Here is a 23,945-nt window from a genome sequence, read left to right on the forward strand (position 1 = left end):
ACAATACTTATTCTGTGATTGAAAGCCTTGGTATACGGGAAGCTTTCACGGCTCTGGGCCGGAATACACTGGAAATCAAAGGATAAGATGTGCACAGAGGGCGCCTCTCTATTCTTAGATGTATCCTCTGGTCTTTCACTGCGGGGAAATCATCTCCACATCCACTCGAGCAAAGCCTTTCTCCATTTGAGAGGTTTCGATGAGGTCACAACTTATTGACTTAATCCTGGTGTAGGCCCAGAGTCTTCAAACGATTTTTTATGGAATCAACCTCTTGACTCTCTTTAGAACCCTCTTCAGCTTCAGTACATCCTTTACTAAATAAAAGGCCCACAACCGTTCACAGTACTCCACGAGAGGCCTCACCAATGCTTTGTAAATTCTCAGTATTACATCATTGCTTTTATGTTCCAGCCCTCTTGAAATGAATTCCGATTTTGCATTTACTTTCTTCAACCCGCAAAATAAAGTTTAAAGGATCCCATTCATCCTTCGATATTTTTCCGAATTTTCTCTCCATTTAAAGAAGAGTCTCTGCGCCCTCGGCTTCCTGAAAACAGCCTGCCCCTCCACCTATCTTCAAATCCTCTGCAAACGTCGCAACTACGCAATCAGCTCCATCATCCAAATGATTGTCATACAAGGTAGAAAGTATTGCTCCCAACACAGGCCCCTGTGGAAAGTGATGAGCCACCGGCAGCCAAACAAAAAGTCTCCGCTCATTCCCACCCTTTGCCTCCTGTCACTGAAACACCGCTTTGTCCATTATACTCTGGACATTAGAATTCATCACCTCTATTCATCCAGTTCGATGGCGTCTACATTTTACGCTGCAACTCAACCAATTTACTGCGATGTTGCCTCCTCAATAGCCTCTCCTCAGTACACATTCACTCTGTTTGTAAGCCAGTTGCGTCATCTTCAGCACTATTTTCAGCCAAAGCAGTTTATTCTGCATTGAAATGTATACAGCCCAGGAAAATATCTGCACTGATCTCTACCAGCTGATTACCAATTTTACGTGAGTTACTATCACCATCCGCCTCCACAACCTCAGCAATAACTGTTCTGGAACTCTGTCGCCTACTTCTCAGTGGCTATCAGAAACCTCTGTGTGGAGATTGTATAATCTGGTTCTAGACTTGCTTGCACATGGCACTGGTAGCAATATTGGAGATCCTGCCCTTTAACCTAACACCCTGTGTCTTCTCCTCACTTATCCTACCCATGCCATTGGTAGCCAAATGGAACACGATCAGAGAAGCTCCCCTGCTGGGCCTCGGACCATCTGGACAATTACAATACCTACAGCAACCTGCGGTTTACTGACGACAGCTCAGAGTTCAGCACAGTCATTTCCTCATTTCTAATCAACAAGCTCCAAATCCCGGGCAGTGCATCTCCCTCTGCAACAGAATGTTTTACTTCCTCATCGGGAAACCACAGTCAGTGTAGATCGGCCAAAATATTTCCGATCAACAAACAGTGTTTAAGTAGCAAGCAGGCCACAGAGGGGTTCATACAGATTAGGAAAAACGGGCAAGCTAGTGTCTGATGGGATAACGTGTTTGCAGGTACATGATCATGCAATTTGGTATCAGAAACAAAGGTGTAGACTATTTTCTAAATGTAGAGAAGATTCAGCAGTCTACGGACAAAAGGGTTTGGGCATCCACGTGCAGGATTCCCTCAAAATTAAGTTACAGGAGCAGTAGTTGGTGAGGAAGGAAAATACACGTCAGCATTCATTTCCAGATGAGGAGAAGAGAAATCAACGATCAAAACCCGACTTAAATACACACTGAAACCTGGTCTCCTTCGGTCTGTGGTAGAGCATTCCACAGATTCACGACTCGCTGGTTAAATAAATAATTCCTCCCTACCCCTGTTCTGAGAGGGTGCTCCTCAATTCTGAGGCTGTGTAGTTTAGTTCTATACACCAACCCCAAAGGAAGAGACCTTCCCTATCCACCCTGTCTCTTCTTTCAGCATTGGTTAGGTTTCAATCAGACTTAGCCCACTCCCACTCCCGCTCTTCCGCATTCTTCTAAATTCCAGTGAATGCAGTCCCCAAGCAGCTAAATGTTATTTAGAGTTTACCCCTTCATTTCCTTAATTACCCTTGATAACCTCCTCTGAACTCTCTTCAATCAGAACCCATCCTTTATTTACAATATGCAATAGATAATAGACAATAGGTGCAGAAGTAGACCATTTGTCCCTTCGAGCCTGCACCGCCATTCTGAGATCATGGCTGATCATCTGCTATCAATACCAGGTTCCTGCCTTGTCCCTTCATCCTTTGATTCCCCTATCCATAAGATACCTATCTAGCTCCTACTTGAAAGCATACAGAGAATTGGCCTCCACGACCTTCCGAGGCAGTGCATTCCAGACCCCCACAACAGCCTGGGAGAAGAAGTTTTTCCTTAACTCTGTCCAAAATGACCTACCCTTATTCTCAAACCATGCCCTCTGGTACTGGACTATCCCAGCATCTGGAACATATTTCCTGCCTCTATCTTGTCCAATCCCATAATAATCATGTTTCAATCAGATCCCCTCTCAATCTCCTTAATTCCAGTGTGTACAAGCCCAGTCTCTCTAAACTCTCTGCGTAAGACAGTCCAGACATCCCAGGAATTAACCTCATGAATCTACGCTGCACTTCCTCTACAGCCAGGATGACCTTCCTTAACCCTGGAGACCAAAACTGTACCCAATACTCCAGGTATGGTCTCACCAGGGCTCTGTACAAATGCAGAAGGATTCCCTTGCTCTTGTACTCAATTCCCTTTGTAATCAAGGCCAACATTCCATTAGCCATATATTATCCGTAGATATATCTCATATCTGGGATATGGGGCCCAGAACCGTTGCAAATACTCGTTTCTGCCTGGTTAGTGCGTAAAGAAGGCTCAGCATTATTGCCCTGTTTTCCCGTTTCATTCCCTTTCACATAAATGGTAACATTCACTTGCCTTCTTTACAACAGACCCAAACTGCAAATAAACTGTCTGGGAACCTTACACGAGGACTCCTAACTCACGCTGCACCTCTGATATTTGAAACTTCCTCCCAACTGATAATTGTCCGCCCTGTTGTGCCTTTTTCCAAAATTCATTTTCATACGTTTCGCAACATTACATTCGCTCTGCCATTTTGCCCATTCTTCCAATTTATCTCTAACCTGCTGTAATCGCATTGCTTCCTCAGCTCGACCTACCCCTTCACCGACCTTTTCATCATCCTCACACTTGGCCATGAATTTATCAATTCAATCTCCTAAATCGTTAACAAACATGGTAAAATTAACTGTCGCAATTCAGACCACTGAGGATCCCCAATAGACACCAACGGCCAATCCGAAAAGCAGCCTTTTATTACCACGCTCTTCCTTCTGCCTGTCAGCCATTCCGCGATCCATGCCAGAATCTCTCCTGTAACGCCATAGGATTTTCCCTTGTTCAGTTGCCTAAAGTGTGGCGCCTTGTCAAATGCCCTCTGAAAAACCACGAGAGTGACAACAACTGCCTGTCCTGCGTCCACTCGGTTTGTTACTCCCTCTGAGACTCTGACAGGCTTGTCCGGGAAGATTCGCACTCACAGACACTCACAGCGACATCCACTGTCCCCCTGTGTCCACTCGGTTTGTTACTCCCTCTGAGAACTCTAACAACTTGTCCGGCAAGATTCGCACTCACAGACACTCACAGTGACATCCACTGTCTCTCCTGTGTCCACTCGGTTTGTTACTCCCTCTGAGAACTCTAACAGGCTTGTCCGGGAAGATTTACACTCACAGACACTCACAGTGACATCCACTGTCCCCCTGTGTCCACTCGGTTTGTTACTCCCTCTGAGAACTCTAACAGGCTTGTCCGGGAAGATTCACACTCACAGACACACACAGTGACATCCACTGACTCTCCTGTGTCCAGTCGGTTTGTTACTTCCTCTGAGAACTCTAAAAGGCTTGTCCGGGAAGATTCGCACTCACAGACACTCACAGTGACACCCACTGTCTCTCCTGTGTCCACTCGGTTTGTTACTCCCTCTGAGAACTCTAAAAGGCTTGTCCGGGAAGATTCGCACTCACAGACACTCACAGTGACACCCACTGTCTCTCCTGTGTCCACTCGGTTTGTTACTCCCTCTGAGAACTCTAACAGGCTTGTCCGGGAAGATTCACACTCACAGACACTCACGTGACACCCACTGTCTCTCCTGTGTCCACTCGGTTTGTTACTTCCTCTGAGACTCTAACAGGCTTGTCCGGGAAGATTCACACTCACAGACACTCACAGTGACATCCACTGTCTCTCCTGTGTCCACTCGGTTTGTTACTCCCTCTGAGAACTCTAACAGGCTTGTCCGGGAAGATCCGCACTCACAGACACTCACAGTGACATCCACTGTCTCTCCTGTGTCCACTCGGTTTGTTACTTCCTCTGAGAACTCTAACAGGCTTGTCCGGGAAGATTCACACTCACAGACACTCACAGTGACATCCACTGTCTCTCCTGTGTCCACTCGGTTTGTTACTCCCTCTGAGAACTCTAACAGGCTTGTCCGGCAGGATTCGCACTCACAGACACTCACAGTGACATCCACTGTCCCCCTGTGTCCAATCGGTTTGTTACTCGCTCTGAGACTCTGACAGGCTTGTCCGGCAGGATTCACACTCACAGACACTCACAGTGACATCCACTGTCTCTCCTGTGTCCACTCGGTTTGTTACTCCCTCTGAGAATTCTAACAGGCTTGCCCGGCAAGATTCACACCCACAGACACTCACAGTGACATCCACTGTCTCTCCTGTGTCCACTCGGTTTGTTACTCCCTCTGAGAACTCTAACAGTCTTGTCCGGGAAGATCCGCACTCACAGACGCCATGCTGACGTTCACTTATTTTCTGATTCCTCTTAAAGGACGACAACCTTCTCCTGAGGAACTGAGACTGATTCTTCCGCAGCCAGTTGAGGCTGTTTTTTTTAAAAAAAACTACTTCATCATCCGACTTCACACTCACTATTGCTAACTTATTATCTCTCGTCAGCCGCGGATGCCATATGAGAACTTCTCTATCTCTGGGGTATATCTATCCTGCGCCTTGTGAACTGTTCCTCGAAACTCTACCCAACACTGCTATGCCGTGGTCGCCCCCAGTAACCTCCTCCAATCCCCCTGGGCAAGCTTCTCTCTCATGCGTCTGTCATTCCCTTCATTCCATTGCGCGAGAAAAATAAAAAGCGTAAAAGTAAAAAGTAAGATTGGACTGAAGTGAAGCGAAGAAAATTCAAGTGTAACGAGAGAAAGATAACATGATTTTAAAAGCACAATGAGTGTTAAGTCACTTTGTCTGAATGCCCGTATTTTTCCAAATAAGTTCGGTGAACGTGTGGCACAAATCAGTACAAAAGGGAATGATATAGTGGTCGTTATAGAGACGTGGTTGCAGGGTGCAGAGGATTGGGAATTTAATATCCAAGGATATCAGGCAATATTGAAAGATAAGCAGGAATGTCAAGGAGGTGGATTGGCGTTCGTAATTAAGGTCGAGATTAGACCGACACTGAGAGACAATATACGCTAAGACCTAGAGAGCAGAATGCTGAATCCATCTGGTTACACATAGCTCATTCATTCAAACACGGAGAAGGTGCCATGTTCCCGACTGAACATCCAGCTTTCCCCGAAGTGTGGTTCGCTGTCACTTTCCCTTGAAGGTTCAGACTGCTAATTATTGCCTGTCAGCAATCGTCCCCTCCACCAAGAACATGTTCAAGAAGAAATGCCTCGGGAAGACCACATTCATCACGGAGGAAATGCCGGTGAAATTCCCCGGACTCCCGCCGGGAAATACCCTGTGTTCATCGAAACCATCGGGGAAGGGTACAGGCGTCTTAAAACTCAACCATTTACGAACAGTTGCTTCCCCTCCGTCATCAGATTGCGAACGCTCCCTGAACACTTAAACACTCCATCGGTATTCAACTGTATGCAGTATTTATTAATTTTCCAAATTTATGTTAATTTTACAACTTTTCACCGTGCTGAGCTCACGTTGAAGTTGTACAAGGCGTCACTGAGGCCGCTTTTGGAGGGCAGTGTTCAGTTCCGGTCGCCCTCATGGAGGAAAGATGTCACTGAGCTGGAAAGAGTGTCTGAGGGAGCATTCCGAGGATGTTCCCGGGACTCGAGCGTCTGAGATATGGAGAGAAGACAAGAAGGATGTGTCTATATTCGTTGGAGCGTGGGTATGAAGCCAGGAGGGGCACAGATAGGGTGAATGTGCACAGTCTTTTTTCCCCTTGGTTGAGAGTGTGTATAGAGAACGGAGAGAGGAGAGGCAGAGACTGGGGTTCGATCGGGAGAGGAGGGGTGGAAAGGGAGTGAGTTAGAGAGATGAAGGGTAAAAAGAGAAAAAACAGTAGAAAGGGGGAGATGTAGAAATGGTTTGAGAGTGGGGCAGATTGAATGGCGAGAAGTGAGGTGCAGTCAGTTGATTGAACTCGGCCCCACGGGCTGTTGACAGAAACCTTGGATCTCTTCAGGAATATCCGTGTCTAAATGTGCCGACTTCTCGCAGATGAATCTAGGATATCTTGTACAGAAGATCAGAGGCCACATTTCTATCAAAGAGGGTTAGACAATTTCAATAGAGAAAAAACAGTCCCAGTAGACAACCGGAGACGTCGCCAAACTAATAGCTCTGATCTGCGCTCTCCCCACAGCCCCCTGTCAGCCTCGGAACTAATCCCATGATACCGCGCTCTCCCCACAGCCCCCGGTCAGCCTTGGAACTAATCCCATGATACCGCACTCTCCCCACAGCCCCCTGTCAGCCTCGGAACTAATCCCATGATACCGCGCTCTCCCCACTGCCCACAGTCAGCCTCGGAACTAATCCCATGATACCGCACTCTCCCCACAGCCCCCTGTCAGCCTCGGAACTAATTCCATGATACCGCGCTCTCCCCACAGCCCACAGTCAGCCTCGGAACTAATCCCATGATACCGCGCTCTCCTCACAGCTCCAGGTCCATGGCCGAACGAATCTCATTATACCGCGCTCTGCTAAAATCCCGAATAATCTCCCAAATTAATCCCACTTCCTCACCCTCTCGGGACAACACTCTGTCAGTCAACAAACTAATCCCGCGGCTCCACTCTCAAAACAACACCGAGCCTTTGTCCAAACTGATCTCACTGACTCCCTCTCTCCCCATAGATCTGGGTCAGAACTCAAACTAATCCCACTGCCCGACTCTATCCACACGACCTCGTTTCATTCTCCAAACTAACCCACTGTCCCAATCCAACACCACAGACCGGCAACAGTCCAAACCTCACCTGTTTGCGCATTTTCCGATCCAGTATGGTACAGATTGATAGACAGCATTAGAAACAAAATTCTGTGAAATTAAATCATTTCAGATAATGTTTAGAAACAGACTCTGTCATTGCATATCCATGTGAAAGGACGGAGCAGAGAGGGAAACACCCATTGACTGAGCTCGGGAGTATGGAGGGAGATTCACTCTGTGTTTGACCCCGGGAGTGTGTGATGGGATGGTGTGGAGGGGATACACTCTGTGTCTGACCCCGGGAGTGTGTGATAGGACGGGGTGGAGTCAGCGTCACTCTGTGTCTGAACCCGGGAGTGTGTGATGGGACGGTGTGGAGGGAGATTAACTCTGTGTCTGATCCCGGGAGTGTGTGATGGGACGGTGTGGAGGGAGACTCAGTCTGTGTCTGACCCCGGGAGTGTGTGATGGGACGGTGTGGAGGGAGATTCACTCTCTGTCTGACCCCGGGAGTGTGTGATTGGACGTTGTGGAGGGAGATTCACTCTCTGTCTGACCCCGGGAGTGTGTGATGGGACGGTCTGGAGGGACATTTACTCTGTGTCTGACCCCGGGAGTGTGTGATGGGACGGTCCGGAGGGAGATTCACTCTGTGTCCGACCCCGGGAGTGTGTGATGGGACGGTGAGGAGGGAGATTCACTCTGTGTCTGACCCCGGGAGTGTGTGATGGGACGGTGTGGAGGGAAATTCACTCTGTGTCTGACCCCGGGATTGTGTGATGGGACGGTGTGGAGGGAGATTCACTCTGTGTCTGCCACCGGGAGTATGTGATGGGACGGGGTGGACGGAGATTCACTCTGTATCTGACCCCGGGAGTGTGTGATGAGACGCTGTGGAGGGAGATTCACTCTGTGTCTGACCCCGGGAGTGTTTGATGGGACCGTGTAGAGGAATAATCACTGTGTCTGACCCCGGGAGTGTGTGATGGGACGGTGTGGAGGGAGATTCACTCTGTGTCTGACCCCGGGAGTGTGCGACGGGACATTGTGGAAGGATCTTCTCAGGAGTGTGGGCGGGGGGGGGGGGGTGTCGGTGGCCGGAGTAGGATTGTGTGGGGGGAGAATCACTGTTTGTCTCATCCCGGGATCTCCTGATTACTGATATCTCTTCTCAGGGCAAGACATACCTTTTCCTTGTTTGAATTTATTTCGAGGAGCCCTGAATCAAGTTCTGAACAATGTTGCCTCGCTCCATCATAAGTATTTGCGATCTTGGATATGAAATAACACCGGTCTTCATTTTTGATCCAGATTTGCGGACACGTTTGCTCTGCAACTAAGAATAAAGAAACCAGATATCTCCCTCCATAATTCCCGTCGCATCAACTGGGATCAGTAAAAAGTTAGCCTCCCTCCACACCGTCCCATCACACACCCGTGTTCAGTCACAGGGTGAAGCTCCCACGACACCGTCCCATCACACACTCCCGTGTTCAGTCACAGAGTGAAGCTCCCACGACACCGTCCCATCACACACTCCCGTGTTCAGACACAGAGTGATTATTCCTCTACACGGTCCCATCAAACACTCCCGGGGTCAGACACAGAGTGATTATTCCTCTATACGGTACCATCAAACACTCCCGGAGTCAGACACAGAGTGATTATTCCTCTACACGGTCCCATCAAACACTCCCGGGGTCAGACACAGAGTGATTATTCCTCTATACGGTACCATCAAACACTCCCGGGGTCAGACACAGAATGATTATTCCTCTACACGGTCCCATCAAACACTCCCGGGGTCAGACACAGAGTGATTATTCCTCTATACGGTACCATCAAACACTCCCGGAGTCAGACACAGAGTGATTATTCCTCTACACGGTCCCATCAAACACTCCCGGGGTCAGACACAGAATGATTATTCCTCTACACCTTCCCATCAAACTCTCCCGGGGTCAGACACAGAGTGAATCTCCCTCCTCACAGTCCCATCACACACTCCCGGGGTCAAACTCAGTGTGGATCTCCCTCCACACCGTCTCATCTCTCACTCCCTCCGCACCGTCCCATCTCTCACTCCCTCCGCACCGTCCCATCTCTCACTCCCTCCGCACCGTCCCATCACACACCAACGGGGTCAGACACAAAGTGAATCTCCCTCTACACCGTCCCATCAAAAACTGCCGAGCTCAGACACAGTGCGACGCTCCCTCCACACCGTCCCATCACACAACCCCGTGGTCAGACACACAGTGAATCTCCCTCCACACCGTCCATCACACACTGACGGGACCAGGCATAAAGTGAACCTCCCTCCACACCGTCCTATCAGACATACCCTGGGTCAGACACAGAGTGAATCTCCCTCCACACGGACCCATCACACACTCCCGGGGTCAGACACAGAATGAATCTCCCTCCACATCGCCCCATCACACAAACCTTGGGTCAGACACAGAAACAGGCTCCCTTCACACTGTCCATCACACTCTTTACGGGATCAGGCATAGAGTGAACCTCCCTCCACACCGTCCTATCAGACATACCCTGGGTCAGACACAGAGTGAATATCCCGCCACACCGTTTCATCACACACCCCCGGGGTCGATGTGAATCTCCCTCCACATCGTTCTATCACATTCTTGTTTGGATCAGACGCGGAGCGAAGCTCACTCCGCCCAGTCACGCCACTCATTCTAGCAGTCAAACATAGAGCAAAACCCGCTTCTTCCGAGCTATCACAGAATGTCAATCGCAGAGAGAAGGTCCTGATGCATCATCTCTTCACACAGTCAGGGTCAGACTCAAAGTGATGTAATACAGTACCGACCAGCCGAATCTCACAATCCCGGCATCAGACACAAGGCGTCGCTGTTTGCACAACGTCCCCTCACACTTTACAGGGTCAGATACAGAACGATGCTCCCATGGATTCTCCACCTTCCAGTAATTCCCTCCCCTTCCGTACTAGCATCCCAGTTTCACTCTTCCTCCTCCTCCAGCACCCTGTCACCTCCACCATGCTTCCACCTCCTACAACTACCCATGGAGCGTTCCTCTTACCTTCGTTAGAACCACAGACCACAACAGCACCATGCAGGCCCTTCAGCCCTCCATGCTGTGCCGTCCCATATAATTCTTAAAAACATGTACTAAACCCACACTACCCAGTAACACTCCATTATTCTTTCAAATATGTGCCTGTCCAAAAGACTTTTAAATGCCCCTAATGTTTTAGCCTCCACCACCATCGCTGGCAAGTCATTCCAGCCGCTCACAAACCCTCTGACTAAAAAGTCATAACCCTGTGGTTTCCAATAAACTTCCCTCCCTTACTGTTTACATATGCCCTCTGTTGTTTGCTATTGGTGCCCTGCAAAACAGGTACTGTCTATCCTCCCTATCTATGCCTCTCATAATTCTGAACACCTCTATCAAGTCCCGTCTCATTCTTCTACGCTCCAAACAGAAAATTCCCAGCTCTGTTAACCTTGCTTCATACGACTTGATCTCCACATCAGGCAACATCCATAGGGGAGGCTTCTTTACCTTTCCTGCCTATCCACTAGCTGCTACCCATAACCCACAGCTTCATTTTTCCCTTCACTGGCTTTTCATCTAGCACCTACCATCCTTAACCTTCCCACCCTTCCCCCACGTTCTCTATAGTGCCCCTGCCCTACCCCTCAGTCCTGAGGAAGGGTCACGATCATAAAACATTGACTGTTCCTTTCCACGGAAGCTGCCCGACCAGCTAAGTTCATCAAGCATGCTGTTTGTGTTGCCTTGACCGCATCATGTGCAGAGTACTTTGTGTTTAAGTTCCCTCCATACCATTCTATAACACACTCCCGGGCTCAGACACTAGATGTCGATCATTCCACACGGCCGAATCACATATTCCAGGGTCAAACACAGAGTGAAAATCTCTCCGCACTGTCCTATCACACACTCCCGGGGTCAGACACAGAGTGAATCTCCCTCCACACTGTCCCATCACACACTATCGGGGTCAGACACAGAGTGAATCTCCCTCCACAAAGTCCTATCACTCACTCCCTGGTTCAGACACAGAGGAATTCTCCCTCCACACCGTGCCATCACACACTCCCGGGGTCAGTCACAGAGTGAAACACCGTCTACACCGTCCCATCTCACACACAGCCGGCGTCGCTGTGAAACTCCCTCCACATCGCTCTGTCACATTCTTTTGAGATCAGACAGTGAAGCTCACTCCGCACAGTCACGTCACTCATTCAGGTATTCAAACAGAGAGCAAGACCCGCTTCTTCCGAGCTATCACAGAGATGTCAAACGCAGAGAGAAGGTCCAGATGCATCATCTCTTCACACAGTCAGGGTCAGACGCAAAGTAATGTAATACAGTACCCGACCTGCCGCATTACACAGTCCCGGCATCAGACAGTAGGTGTCGCTGTTTTGCACACCGTCGCTTCTCACTTTCCAGTGTCAGACACAGGACGAAGCTCCCTTGAACTTTCCAGCTTCCAGTAATTCCCTCCCCCTACCTGCCCACATCCCAGTTTTAATCACTGGAATTTAGAAGATAAGGGGGGATCTTATTCAAACATATAAAATTCGAAAGGAATTGGACAGGCTAAATGCTGGAAGGTTGTGTCCGACGTAGGGGAAGTCCGGAACAAGGGGTCACAGTTCTAGTCTAAAGGGGAAGCCTTTTAGGAAAAGGAAACACTTATATGAGGAAAAACGATATGAGAAAAAACTTCTTCAGACAGAGAGTGGTGAATCTGTGGAATTCTCTGCCACAGGAAACAGTTGAGGCCGGTTCATTGGCTATATTTATGAGGAAGTTAGATATGACCCTTTTGGCTAAAGGGATCAGTGGGTATGGAGAGAAAGCATGTTCAGGGATCTGAGTTGGATGATCAGCCATGATCATACTGAATGGCGGTGCAGGCTCGAAGGGCCGAATAGCCTACTTCACCTATTTTCTGTGTTTCTTTGTTCCCTCCTCCTCCAGCTCCCTATCAGTTCCCTCATGGTACCGCTTCCATCGACTATCTATCGTGCTTTTCTATTACATTCCTTAGAACCATTGAACACCACAGCACAATGCAGGCACCTCAGCCCTCCATGTTGTGCCAACCAATGTAATCTTTGCAAAATGTACTAAACCCACACTACCCTATAACCTTCCATGTTTCTTTCATTAATGTGCTTGTCAAAGAGGCTCTAAAGTACCCTTGAGTTTTTTAGCCTATTGGCGGTCTGGGAAACTGGTACTGACTCTCCAGCCTATCTATGCCTCTCTTAATCTTGTAGAGCTCTATCAAGTCCCCTCTCAGTCTTCTACGCTCCAAAGAAAAAAGTCCCAGCTCTGCTAACCTTGCTTCATATGACTTGATCTCCAAACCCGGCAGCATCCATAGGGGAGCTTTCTTTACCGTCCGGCCTATACATTCCCTGCTACCCAGGATCTTCCCTCTTACCGGTTTCTCATCCAGCACCTACCATACTTATCCTTCCCACCTTTCTCCCATGTTCTCTATAGAGCCCCTGCTCCCACCCCTCAGTCCTGACGAAGGGTCGCAGCCATAAAACGTTGACTGTTCCTTTCCACGGAAGCCTCCCGACCTGCTGAGTGCATCAATCGTGATGTGCGTGTTGCTTTGCCCGCAGCATGTGCAGAATATTTTGTGTTTAAGCTCCCTCCACTTCGTCCTATAACACACTCCCGGGCTCGGAAACCAGATGTCGGTCATTGCACATGGTCCCATCACATTTTCCAGGATCAAACAGAGTGAAATTCCCTCCACACTGTCCCGTCGCACTCTCCTTGGTTCAGACACAGAGTGAATCTTCCTCCACACCATCCCATCACACACTCCCCTGGTCAGACACAGAGTGAATCTCCCTCCACACCATCCCATCACACACTCCTGGGCTCAGACACAGAGTGAATATCCCTCCGTACCGTCCCATCACACACTCCCGGGGTCAGACACACAGTGAATCTCCCTCCACACCATCCCATCACACACTCCTGGGCTCAGACACAGAGTGAATCTCCCTCCACTCCGTCCCATCACACACTCCCGGGGTCAGACACAGAGTGAATCTCCCTCCGCACCATCCCATCACACACACCAGGGGTCAGACACAGAGTGAATCTCCCCCCACACCGTCCCATCACACACACCAGACGTCAGACACAGAGTGAATCTCCCCCCACACCGTCCCATCAAACACACCAGAGGTCAGACACAGAGTGAATCTCCCTCCACGCCGACCCATCACAAACTCCCGGGGTCAGACGCAGAGTGAATCTCCCTCCACACAGTCCCATCACAAACTCCCGCGGTCAGGCATAGAGTGAATCTCCCCCCACACCGTCCCATCACACACACCAGACGTCAGACACAGAGTGAATCTCCCTCCACGCCGTCCCATCACAAACTCCCAGGGTCAGACGCAGAGTGAATATCCCTCCGTACCGTCCCATCACACACTCCCGGGGTCAGACACAGAGTGAATCTCCCTCCGCACCGTGCCATCACACACTCCCGGGGTCAGACGCAGAGTGAATATCCCTCCGTACCGTCCCATCACAGACTCCCGGGGTCAGACACAGAGTGAATCTCCCTCCGCACCGTCCCATCACACACACCAGGGGTAAGACACAGAGTGAATCTCCCCCCACACCGTCCCATCAAACACACCAGAGGTCAGACACAGAGTGAATCTCCCTCCACGCCGTCCCATCACAAACTCCCGGGGTCAGACGCAGAGTGAATCTCCCTCCACACAGTCCCATCACAAACTCCCGCGGTCAGGCATAGAGTGAATCTCCCTCCACACCGTCCCATCACACACTCCCGGGGTCAGACATAGAGTGAAACTTCCTGCACACCTTCCCATCACCCACACCCGGGGTAGATGTGAAACACCCTCCACAACGTCCTGTCACATTCCTTTGGGATCAGACGTGGAGCGAAGCTCACTCCGTCAGTGACGTCACTCATTCTAGCAGTCAAACATAGAGCAAAACCCGCTTGTCCCGAGCTATTAAAGAGACGTCAATCGCAGAGAGAAGGTCCTGATGCATCATCTTTTCACACAGTCAGGGTCAGACGCAAAGTGATGCAATACAGTTCCCGTCCTGCCGAATCACGCATTCCCGGCATCAGACAGTAGGTGTCGCTGGTTGCACACCGTCCCTACACACTTTCCAGTGTCAGACACAGATGGAAGCTGCCTTGAATTCTCCAACTTCCAGTAATTCCCTCCAGCTCCCTTCCTCTTCCCACTTTCACTCTTCCTCCTCCTCCAGCTCACTCTCACCTCCCTCATGGTTTTTCCTTCTTCTACTACACATAATGCTTCTCCCTTACATTCCTTCGAACAATAGAACACAAGTGCACAATGCAGGCACTTCAGCCCTCCGTGTTTTACCGACCCATATAATCCTTTAAAAAAATTACTAAACACACTACTCCATTACCCTCCATTTTTCTTTCAACCCCGTGCCTGTCCAAGAGGCTCGTAAATGTCCCTAAAATTTTAGCCTCCACCACCATCCTTGGCAAGTCATTCCAGGCGCTCACAACCGTCTGTGTAAAAACCTTACCCCTGATAGCTCCCCTAAACTTCCCTACCTGACGTTTTACATATGCCGTCTGGTGTTTGCTATTGGTGCCCTGCAAAACAGGTACTGACTATCCACCCTATCAATGCCTCTCATAATCTTGTAAACCATATCGTCCCCTCTCATTCTTCTACGTTCCAAATTGAAAAGTCCCAGCTCTGCTAACCTTGATTCATACGACTTGATCTCCACATCAGGCAACATCCATAGGGGAAGCTTCTTTACCTTTCCTGCCTATCCCCTCGCTGCTTCCCATTACACTCATCTTGATCTCAACCCTCACTTGTTTTTCACCAAGCACCGACCATCGTTAACCTTCCCAAACTTCCCCCATGTTCTCTATAGAGTCCCTGGCCCACCTCTCAGTCCTGATGAAGGGTCACGGCTATAACACGTTGACTGTTCCTTTCCACGGAAGCTGCCCGACCTGTTAAATTCATCAATAGTATTGTGTGTGTTGCTTTGACCGCAACATCTGCAGAGTACTTTGTGTTTAAGCTTCTTACACACCGCCCCATCACACACTCCCGGGCTCAGATACTAGATGTATCTGCCTCCACACCGTCCCGTCACAAACTCACGAGATCAGACAGAGTGAATCTCCCTCCACACCGCCCCATCACACACTCCCGGGCTCAGATACTAGATGTATCTGCCTCCACACCGTCCCGTCACAAACTCACGAGATCAGACAGAGTGAATCTCCCTCCACACCGCCCCATCACACACTCCCGGGCTCAGATACTAGATGTATCTGCCTCCACACCGTCCCGTCACAAACTCACGAGATCAGACAGAGTGAATCTCCCTCCACACCGCCCCATCACACACTCCCGGGCTCAGATACTAGATGTATCTGCCTCCACACCGTCCCGTCACAAACTCACGAGATCAGACAGAGTGAATCTCCCTCCACACCGCCCCATCACACACTCCCGGGCTCAGATACTAGATGTATCTGCCTCCACACCGTCCCGTCACACACTCACGAGATCAGACACAGAGTGAATCTCCCTCCACACCATCCCATCACACACTCCCGGGTTAGACACAGAGTGAATCTCCCTCCACACCGTCCCATCACACACTCCCGGGTTAGACACAGAGTGAATCTCTCTCCACACAGTCCCATCACACACTCCCGGGCTCAGATACTAGATGTATCTGCCTCCACACCGTCCCGTCACAAACTCACGAGATCAGACACAGAGTGAATCTCCCTCCACACCATCCCATCACACACTCCCGGGGTCAGGCGCAGAGTAAATTTCGGTCCACAACGTCACATCACACATCCCGGGGTCAGGCACAGAGTGAATCTCCCTCCACACAGTCCCATCACACACTCCCGATATCAGACATACAGAGAAACCCCCTCCACACCATCCCATCACATACTCCCAGGGTCAAACACACAGTGAAACTCCCTCCACACCGTTCCATAACGCACTCTCCGGGTCAGAGACAGAGTGAATCTTCCTCCACACCGTCCGATCACACACTCTCGGGGTCAGACACAGAGTGAAACTCCCTCCACACCGTTCCTTCACACACTCCCGGCGTCAGACACAGAGTGAATCTCCCTCCACACTGTTCCATCGCATACTCCCGGGGTAAGTGATGCAGTGAAACTCTCCACATCTTCCATTCTCACCCCCTGTTATATGGAGCAGTTGAAACGGGGGATGTCGTCTCACCTGTTCTCCTGATAAGGTATTGGCAAATCTGAGCTTTGTTTTCGTTGATGTTTCTGTACTTCATTTCGAGCTGATTGAACTGATAACGGAGATCGTTGTGCGTTCGATTCAGCTCCGAGAGATCCGAGTTGAGGACGGAAATGTTGTTTTCGAGGATAGTCAGGTTGTTGTTCATGGCGAAAAGACTATTCAGACAGGTTCTCTGAGAGATATCCAGGAGGGAGTTCTCGGATGTCCTGGATTCAAGGGTTGTGTTCAACTCATGGACATGCTGTTGACATTGGCGCTGGGTCCTGTTCATCTCCTGATGTTGTTCCCAAAGTCTCCGGTAGTTTCGGTCGGCGGTGATCAGAGACTGTCGAGTCTGCGATACTGAGAGGGATAGTAAAGTGTGTGTCAGTGACACGGTATGAGGTGTGTCGTTGTCAGATGAGGGGAGTGTCTGTGTCACAGTGAGAGGTCTCTATGTGACGAGGTCTGAGGAGTGTCGATGTCACTGTGTGGGGAGTGTCGGTGTCGCACTGAGGTGCGTGTCTATGTCACAGTGAGGGATGTGTGACTGTCATAGTGAGGGGCCTGTCGGTGTCACAATGAGAGATGTGTCGGTGTCACACTGAGCAATGTGTCTGTGTCACAGTGAGGTGTGTGACGACGTCACAGTGATATGTCTGTTTGTGTCACAGTGATTGACCTCTCTGTGACACAATATGGGGAATAATGGTGTCACAGAGAGGAGCCTGTCGATGTCACGATGTGGGGTGTGTTGCTTGCACGCAGAAGGTTGCATCATTGTTAGGGAGAAGTTTGTGCCGGTGTCACAGTGAGGAGAGTGTTGGTGTCACGGTGAGCGGAGTGGTGGTGTCACTGTGAGGGGGGTGTCAATGTTGCGGTGTGGGGAGAGTAAGTGTCACGGTGAGAGGGAGTGTCGGTGTAAGGGTGTCACAGTTCGCAGTCTCAGTGTCACGTTCAGGGGAGTAGCGGTGTCACATTAAAGGGAGAGTCGGTGTCACGGTGTGGAGAGTGTCCGGATCACTGTGCTCGGAGTGTCAGTATTACAGTGAGAGGGAGTGTCCATGTCACAGTGAGGGGGAAGTCCATGACATGGTAAGGGGCGTGACGATGTCCCGAAGTGGGGTCTGAAAGGTGTCACGGTTGAGGGACGTGACAGTGTCAGCGTTACGATGTGAGGTAAAAGTCACGGTTAGGGGAGTGTTGGTGTAATGGTGTGGACTGGACGGTGGCACGGTGTTGGGAGTGTCGGGAATGCTGGTGTCATGGATAGGGGAGTGTCGATGTCACAGAGAAGGGTGTACAGATCTCACGGTGAAGGCTGTGGCAGTGTAGCGGTGAGAGATGTGTCGGTGTCACGGCAAGTGTACTGTCGTGCACGGTGTGAGGGTACTATCGTAATAATGGTAAGGGTCTTCTCTATGCTATGTTGAGGGTAACGTCTGTGTCACGGCGAGGGTCTTGCCGCTGTCACGGTGAGGAACGTGTCGGTGTCAGAGTGAGCTTTTTGCGCTAACATTTCATTTGACTCTGTTTGTTTACGGTATGACTACACCCGGAGCCCGTTCCACTCACCATAGATCGAAAGCCCGGCCACCATCGCGACGCCGATCGTAACGAGACAGAGTAGGGAGATCTTACGGACGGATCGATTTCCGATGTTCTGCTTCGGCTCCTGTTTCTGCGCACCTGCAGAGAGCCCATTCAGAGTGTGTGTGAAATCAGCCTTATCCCCCACTGGGTCTCCCTTCCACCCACCATCCGCGCCCTATCCCTCCATCACGATCACCCCTCCCTCTCACAATCCCATCTACTTTCAGCCGTCATCCCCGACAGTCCAAATTACTTAACTTGGCAAAGGCTGACAGGTGTCTGACGGATTCCAGAGATCAGTCAGATCTCCCCTGAGCCTCCTCGGCTCCAAAGGAAGCGACCCAGGTGTCCGACCTCTCGTTGTAACACGTGGCACCGAATCCCGACAGAGTCCTGTTAAACCTCTCCGGAAGCTCCCCAACGCCCTGACATCCTTCCGATAATGGGGTGACCAGAACTGTATACAATACGCCTGGTTCAGCCTAACCAGTGATTTTTGTTTTTATGAAGTTGCTTTATAACAGCCGAAGTTTTAAACTCAGTGCCCCAACTGATATAAGCTTGGTATAACTGATAATGGCAAGAATGATATAAGCCTTCTTCGTCATCCTCTCAGAATGGATGAACCAATGCATAGGTCTACAGGACCCCGGTGCTGAACAACACACTTGAAGGTTCTGTCTTTAATAGTCCGCTATCTCTGGATATTTGACCTACCAAGGTGCGACATTTTAAGATTGTCCGGGTTAAACAGCTTTTAACATTTCTCCATCACAAATCAGAAACTGATCCATGTCTTTACAGGTCCTCTAAGCGATCCACAAGACCCATTAGTCTATCATCTAGAAACAGAACAAACCACGCGCCTATACTTTCATTCAGATCGTTTATATACATCACAGACAGGGGAGATCCCACCCACGTCCATAGTTACAGGTCACTTCATTGGAGGAGAACAAGGTTACTCGATCTCAGAATGCAGAATAAAGTATCAACGTTACTGAGAAATTGCTGTGCAGGCAGACTATAAGGTTGAAGAGCCACGAAGAGGAGGATTTGAGGTCAAGAGTACATCTTATCGCATTAGGTGTCCGTTCAGTAGTCTGACTACTGTCGTGTACAAACTGTCCTTGAACCACCTTATACATGATTTCCCATTTTCACTCCGATGGGAGGGTGCAGAGGAGAGACTGTTCGGGGTGGCTGGAACCATTTATTTGATGATGCTGACTGTATTCCCGAGGCAGCAGGAAGTGCAGTCAGAGTTCATGGAGGGGAAGCTGGTTTCGGAGCTGGGCTCAGCTCTTTCCACAACGCTCTCCAGTTTCTTGCGGTCATGGGCGGAGCAGTGATTATATTTTTAGTGAGGAACCAGGACGTTTCATGAGAGCAGTGTAGTAGACATGGTGAACAGGGAAGACAATATTTTGTTTTTCACTTTGTAGACGACTCTGCAGAATTTTGTGGGTCTCAGTGTCATAAGGTTGGGTGGGCGTTGATGCAGGACACAGACACTAAAGTACTAAGAAAAAGACGGGACAGAACTAACGGACGGGACAGGTCGCAGACTAGGCTAGGAGAGCAGGACCAGGACGAGGGACTGTGGGCAAGGAGCCTTGGCGTGGACCCCGAGCCCGTGACTGGACAAGGACCGAGCCTTGACTTGGGTTCGGACCCCAAACCAGGCGCAGACGTGACGAGGCCTGGGTTCTTGGAGCTTGAGATTGGGATTCGTGGAGTTCGGGGCTTGAGATTGGGATTCTTGGTTCTCGAGGCTTGAGATTGGGATTCTTGGTTCTCGAGGTTTGAGATTGGGATTCTTGGTTCTCGAGGCTTGAGATTGGGATTCTTGGTTCTCGAGGCTTGAGATTGGGATTCTTGGTTCTCGAGGTTTGAGGCTGGGGTTCTTAGAGCTCGAGGCTTGAGGCTGGAGTTCTTGGAGCTCGAGTCTTGAGGCTGGGATTCTTGTTTATCGAGGCTTGAGGCTGGAGTTCTTGTTTCTCGGGGCTTGAGATTGGGATTCTTGGTTCTCGAGGCTTGAGATTGGGATTCTTGGATCTCGAGGCTTGAGATTGGGATTCCTGGTTCTCGAGGCTTGAGGCTGGGGTTCTTGGAACTCGAGGCTTGAGGCTGGAGTTCTTGGAGCTCGAGGCTTGAGGCTGGGATTCTTGTTTATCGAGGCTTCAGGCTGGAGTTCTTGGAGATCGAAGATTGAGGCTGGGGTTCTTGGTTCTATAGGCTTGAGGTTGGGGTTCTTGGTTCTCGTGGCTTGAGATTGGAGTTCTTGGTTCTCGAGGCTTGAGGCTGGAGTTCTTGGAGATCGAAGCTTGAGGCTGGGGTTATTGGTTCTCGAGGCTTGAGATTGGGGTTCTTGGTTCTCGAGGCTTAAGATTGGGATTCTTGGTTCTCGAGGCTTGAGATTGGGTATCTTGGTTCTCGAGGCTTGAGATTGGGATTCTTGGTTCTCGAGGCTTGAGATTGGGGTTCTTGGTTCTCGAGGCTTGAGATTGGGGTTCTTGGTTCTCGAGGCTTCAGATTGGGATTCTTGGTTCTCGAGGCTTGAGATTGGGATTCTTGGTTCTCGAGGCTTGAGATTGGGATTCTTGGTTCTCGAGGCTTGAGATTGGGATTCTTGTTTCTCGAGGCTTGAGATTGGGGTTCTTGGTTCTCGAGGCTTGAGATTGGGATTCTTGGAGTTCGAGGCTTGAGATTGGGATTCTTGGTTCTCGAGGCTTGAGATTGGGATTCTTTGTTCTCGAGGCTTGAGATTGGGGTTCTTGGATCTCGAGGCTTGAGAATGGGATTCCTGGTTCTCGAGGCTTGAGATTGGGATTCTTGGTTCTCGAGGCTTGAGATTGGGATTCTTGGTTCTCGAGGCTTGAGATTGGGATCTTGGTTCTCGAGGCTTGAGATTGGGGTTCTTGGTTCACGAGGCTTGAGATTGGGATTCTTGGTTCTCGAGGCTTGAGATTGGGATTCTTGGTTCTCGAGGCTTGAGATTGGGATTCTTGGTTCTCGAGGCTTGAGATTGGGGTTCTTGGTTCTCGAGGCTTGAGATTGGGATTCTTGGTTCACGAGGCTTGAGATTGGGATTCTTGGTTCTCGAGGCTTGAGATTGGGGTTCTTGTTTCTCGAGGCTTGAGATTGGGATTCTTGGTTCTCGAGGCCTGAGATTGGGATTCTTGGTTCTCGAGGCTTGAGATTGGGATTCTTGGTTCTCGAGGCTTGAGATTGGGGTTCTTGTTTCTCGAGGCTTGAGATTGGGATTCTTGGTTCTCGAGGCTTGAGATTGAGATTCTTGGTTTTCGAGGCTTGAGTTTGGGATTCTTGGTTCGCGAGGCTTGAGATTGGGATTCTTGGTTCTCGAGGCTTGAGATTGGGGTTCTTGGTTCTCGAGGCTTGAGATTGGGGTTCTTGGTTCTCGAGGCTTCAGATTGGGATTCTTGGTTCTCGAGGCTTGAGATTGGGGTTCTTGTTTATCGAGGCTTGAGGCTGGAGTTCTTGGAGATCGAAGATTGAGGCTGGGGTTCTTGGTTCTCGAGGCTTGAGGTTGGGGTTCCTGGTTCTCGAGGCTTGAGATTGGGATTCTTGGCTCTCGAGACTTGAGATTGGGGTTCTTGGTTCTCGAGGCTTGAGATTGGGGTTCTTGGTTCTCGAGGCTTCAGATTGGGATTCTTGGTTCTCGAGGCTTGAGATTGGGATTCTTGGTTCTCGAGGCTTGAGATTGGGATTCTTGGTTCTCGAGGCTTGAGATTGGGATTCTTGGTTCTCGAAGCTTGAGATTGGGGTTCTTGGTTCTCGTGGCTAGAGATTGGGATTCTTGGTTCTCGAGGCTTGAGATTGGGGTTCTTGGTTCTCGAGGATTGAGATTGGGATTCTCGGTTCTCGAGGCTTGAGATTGGGGTTCTTGGTTCTCGAGGCTTGAGATTGGGGTTCTTGGTTCTCGAGGCTTGAGATTGGGATTCTTGGTTCTCGAGGCTTCAGATTGGGATTCTTGGTTCTCGAGGCTTGAGATTGGGGTTCTTGGTTCTCGAGGCTTGAGATTGGGGTACTTGGTTCTCTAGGCTTCAGATTGGGATTCTTGGATCTCGAGGCTAGAGATTGGGGTTCTTGTTTCTCGAGGCTTGAGATTGGGATTCTTGGTTCTCGAGGCTTGAGATTGGGGTTCTTGGTTCTCGAGGCTTGAGGCTGGGATTCTGGTTTCTCGAGGCTTGAGATTGGGATTCTTGTTTCTCGAGGCTTGAGATTGGGTTTCTTGTTTCTCGAGGCTTGAGGCTGCGGTTCTTGGAGATCGAGCTTTGGGCTTTGTTTCTTGAAGAGCTTGGCGCTTGAATAACTCGGAGGCTGGAGCTTGGAGGTAGACTAGGAACTGTACCTCAACACAGAGCCGGGACTTATCCTTCGACAAGTCGGGACTCCTCTTTTACAAGACACTGACATGGACAGCACGTAGACATGCAGCCGGGAGTTATCCTTCAACAAGCCGGGACTCAACTGTTAGTCCACATCAAGGCTCGGCAGGACCATCCATCGGGTAATGGCAGAACGGACTGAATTACCCGACGGAGGCAAAGACAATACAAGACAGTTTTCCCCGCAAGGCATCAGCAGAACGGCCTGATTTAGCCCACGGAGGCGAGGACAAGATCCCAGGGAAGATTGACAAGATGACCACCCCCCCAACCACACTCAATCCCAGGTCCACTTATATTCCCAGCTACAAGATGAGGATCAAGTGCTATGATTAAGTTCAACCGAAATAAGGTTGGTTTGTCAATACAGCAGATTACACAATACGCGTTAGGTGAGCTTGCAGATGACATTAACGTCGACGGCGTTTTAGGCAGTGGAGACATTTATCTCTTACAGTGGGACCTCGATCAGCCGGAGAAGTTGGCCGAGCAGGAGCACATACATTTTATTTTGAGCTATTTCATTTCAGGTAGACAAACAACAGGGTGGGACTTCCACGGTTAACGAGAGGAAACTTGGGAGATGTTAAAGAACGGAGGGCTACAAATGCATGGTTACGTGAAACTGACGTCGCTGGTAGGCAGGGCCGTGGAGAGTGTTGTAGAACAGAGGGTCCCAGAGGCAAAGGGACATTGTTTCCTGCAATTGGGATCACGGCTAGTCAGGAACCCTGGGAAATGTTGTAGAACAGAGGGACCTAGGGGTACAGGGACACGATTCCCTGAAGATGAAGTCACGGGCAGTCAAGGACCCTGGGGCGCGTTGTAGAACAGTGGGACCCAGGAGTGCAGGGACACGATACCCTGAAGATGGAGTCACGGGTAGACAGGGACCCTGAGGAGTGTTGTAGAACAGAGGGACCAAAGGTTACAGGGACACGGTTCTCTGAAGATGGAGTCACGGGCAGTCCTGGACCGTGGGGAGTGTTGTAGAACAAAGGGACCGAGGGCGCTTCAGGTACCCAGTTGAAGAAAGCTTCTGTCGCGCCACCCTTCATCCGTCAGGACAATGAGTACAGGGGATGGGAGGTCACGTTGGAAATGGACAGACATCAGCGAAGCCACACTTGGGGTAGAGTGTTCCGTTTCCCTCGTTCTCCCCTGGATAAGATGCCACTGAGCTGGAGACAGTGACAGTGAGATTAAGAGTACGGTACGGACTAGGAGGGCCGGGATGGCCTGTTTCCGTGCTGTGATTATTATATGGTTATATAGTGCAGAGGAGATTTACG

General features: G+C 50.0%; 1 protein-coding gene across 3 annotated transcripts in view; it reads right to left on the bottom strand.

The window, feature by feature from the left end:
* Positions 1–6,945: 6,945 nt before the first annotated feature.
* LOC132386392 (C-type lectin domain family 10 member A-like) overlaps positions 6,946–23,945 on the bottom strand; it is a 31,466-nt gene continuing 14,466 nt past the window's right edge. For all 3 annotated transcript variants that reach the window (XM_059958648.1, XM_059958649.1, XM_059958647.1), the window contains 4 exons: positions 18,224–18,337; positions 16,640–17,011; positions 8,498–8,646; positions 6,946–7,418 (listed from right to left, as the gene is read on the bottom strand). In XM_059958648.1, coding sequence (XP_059814631.1) covers positions 7,353–7,418; positions 8,498–8,646; positions 16,640–17,011; positions 18,224–18,337 — 701 coding nt within the window. In that variant the 3' untranslated portion in view covers positions 6,946–7,352. The remainder of the gene's footprint in view (positions 7,419–8,497; positions 8,647–16,639; positions 17,012–18,223; positions 18,338–23,945) is intronic.

The sequence above is a fragment of the Hypanus sabinus genome, unplaced genomic scaffold, assembly GCF_030144855.1.
Source record: "Hypanus sabinus isolate sHypSab1 unplaced genomic scaffold, sHypSab1.hap1 scaffold_1140, whole genome shotgun sequence".
Classification (NCBI taxonomy): domain Eukaryota; kingdom Metazoa; phylum Chordata; class Chondrichthyes; order Myliobatiformes; family Dasyatidae; genus Hypanus; species Hypanus sabinus.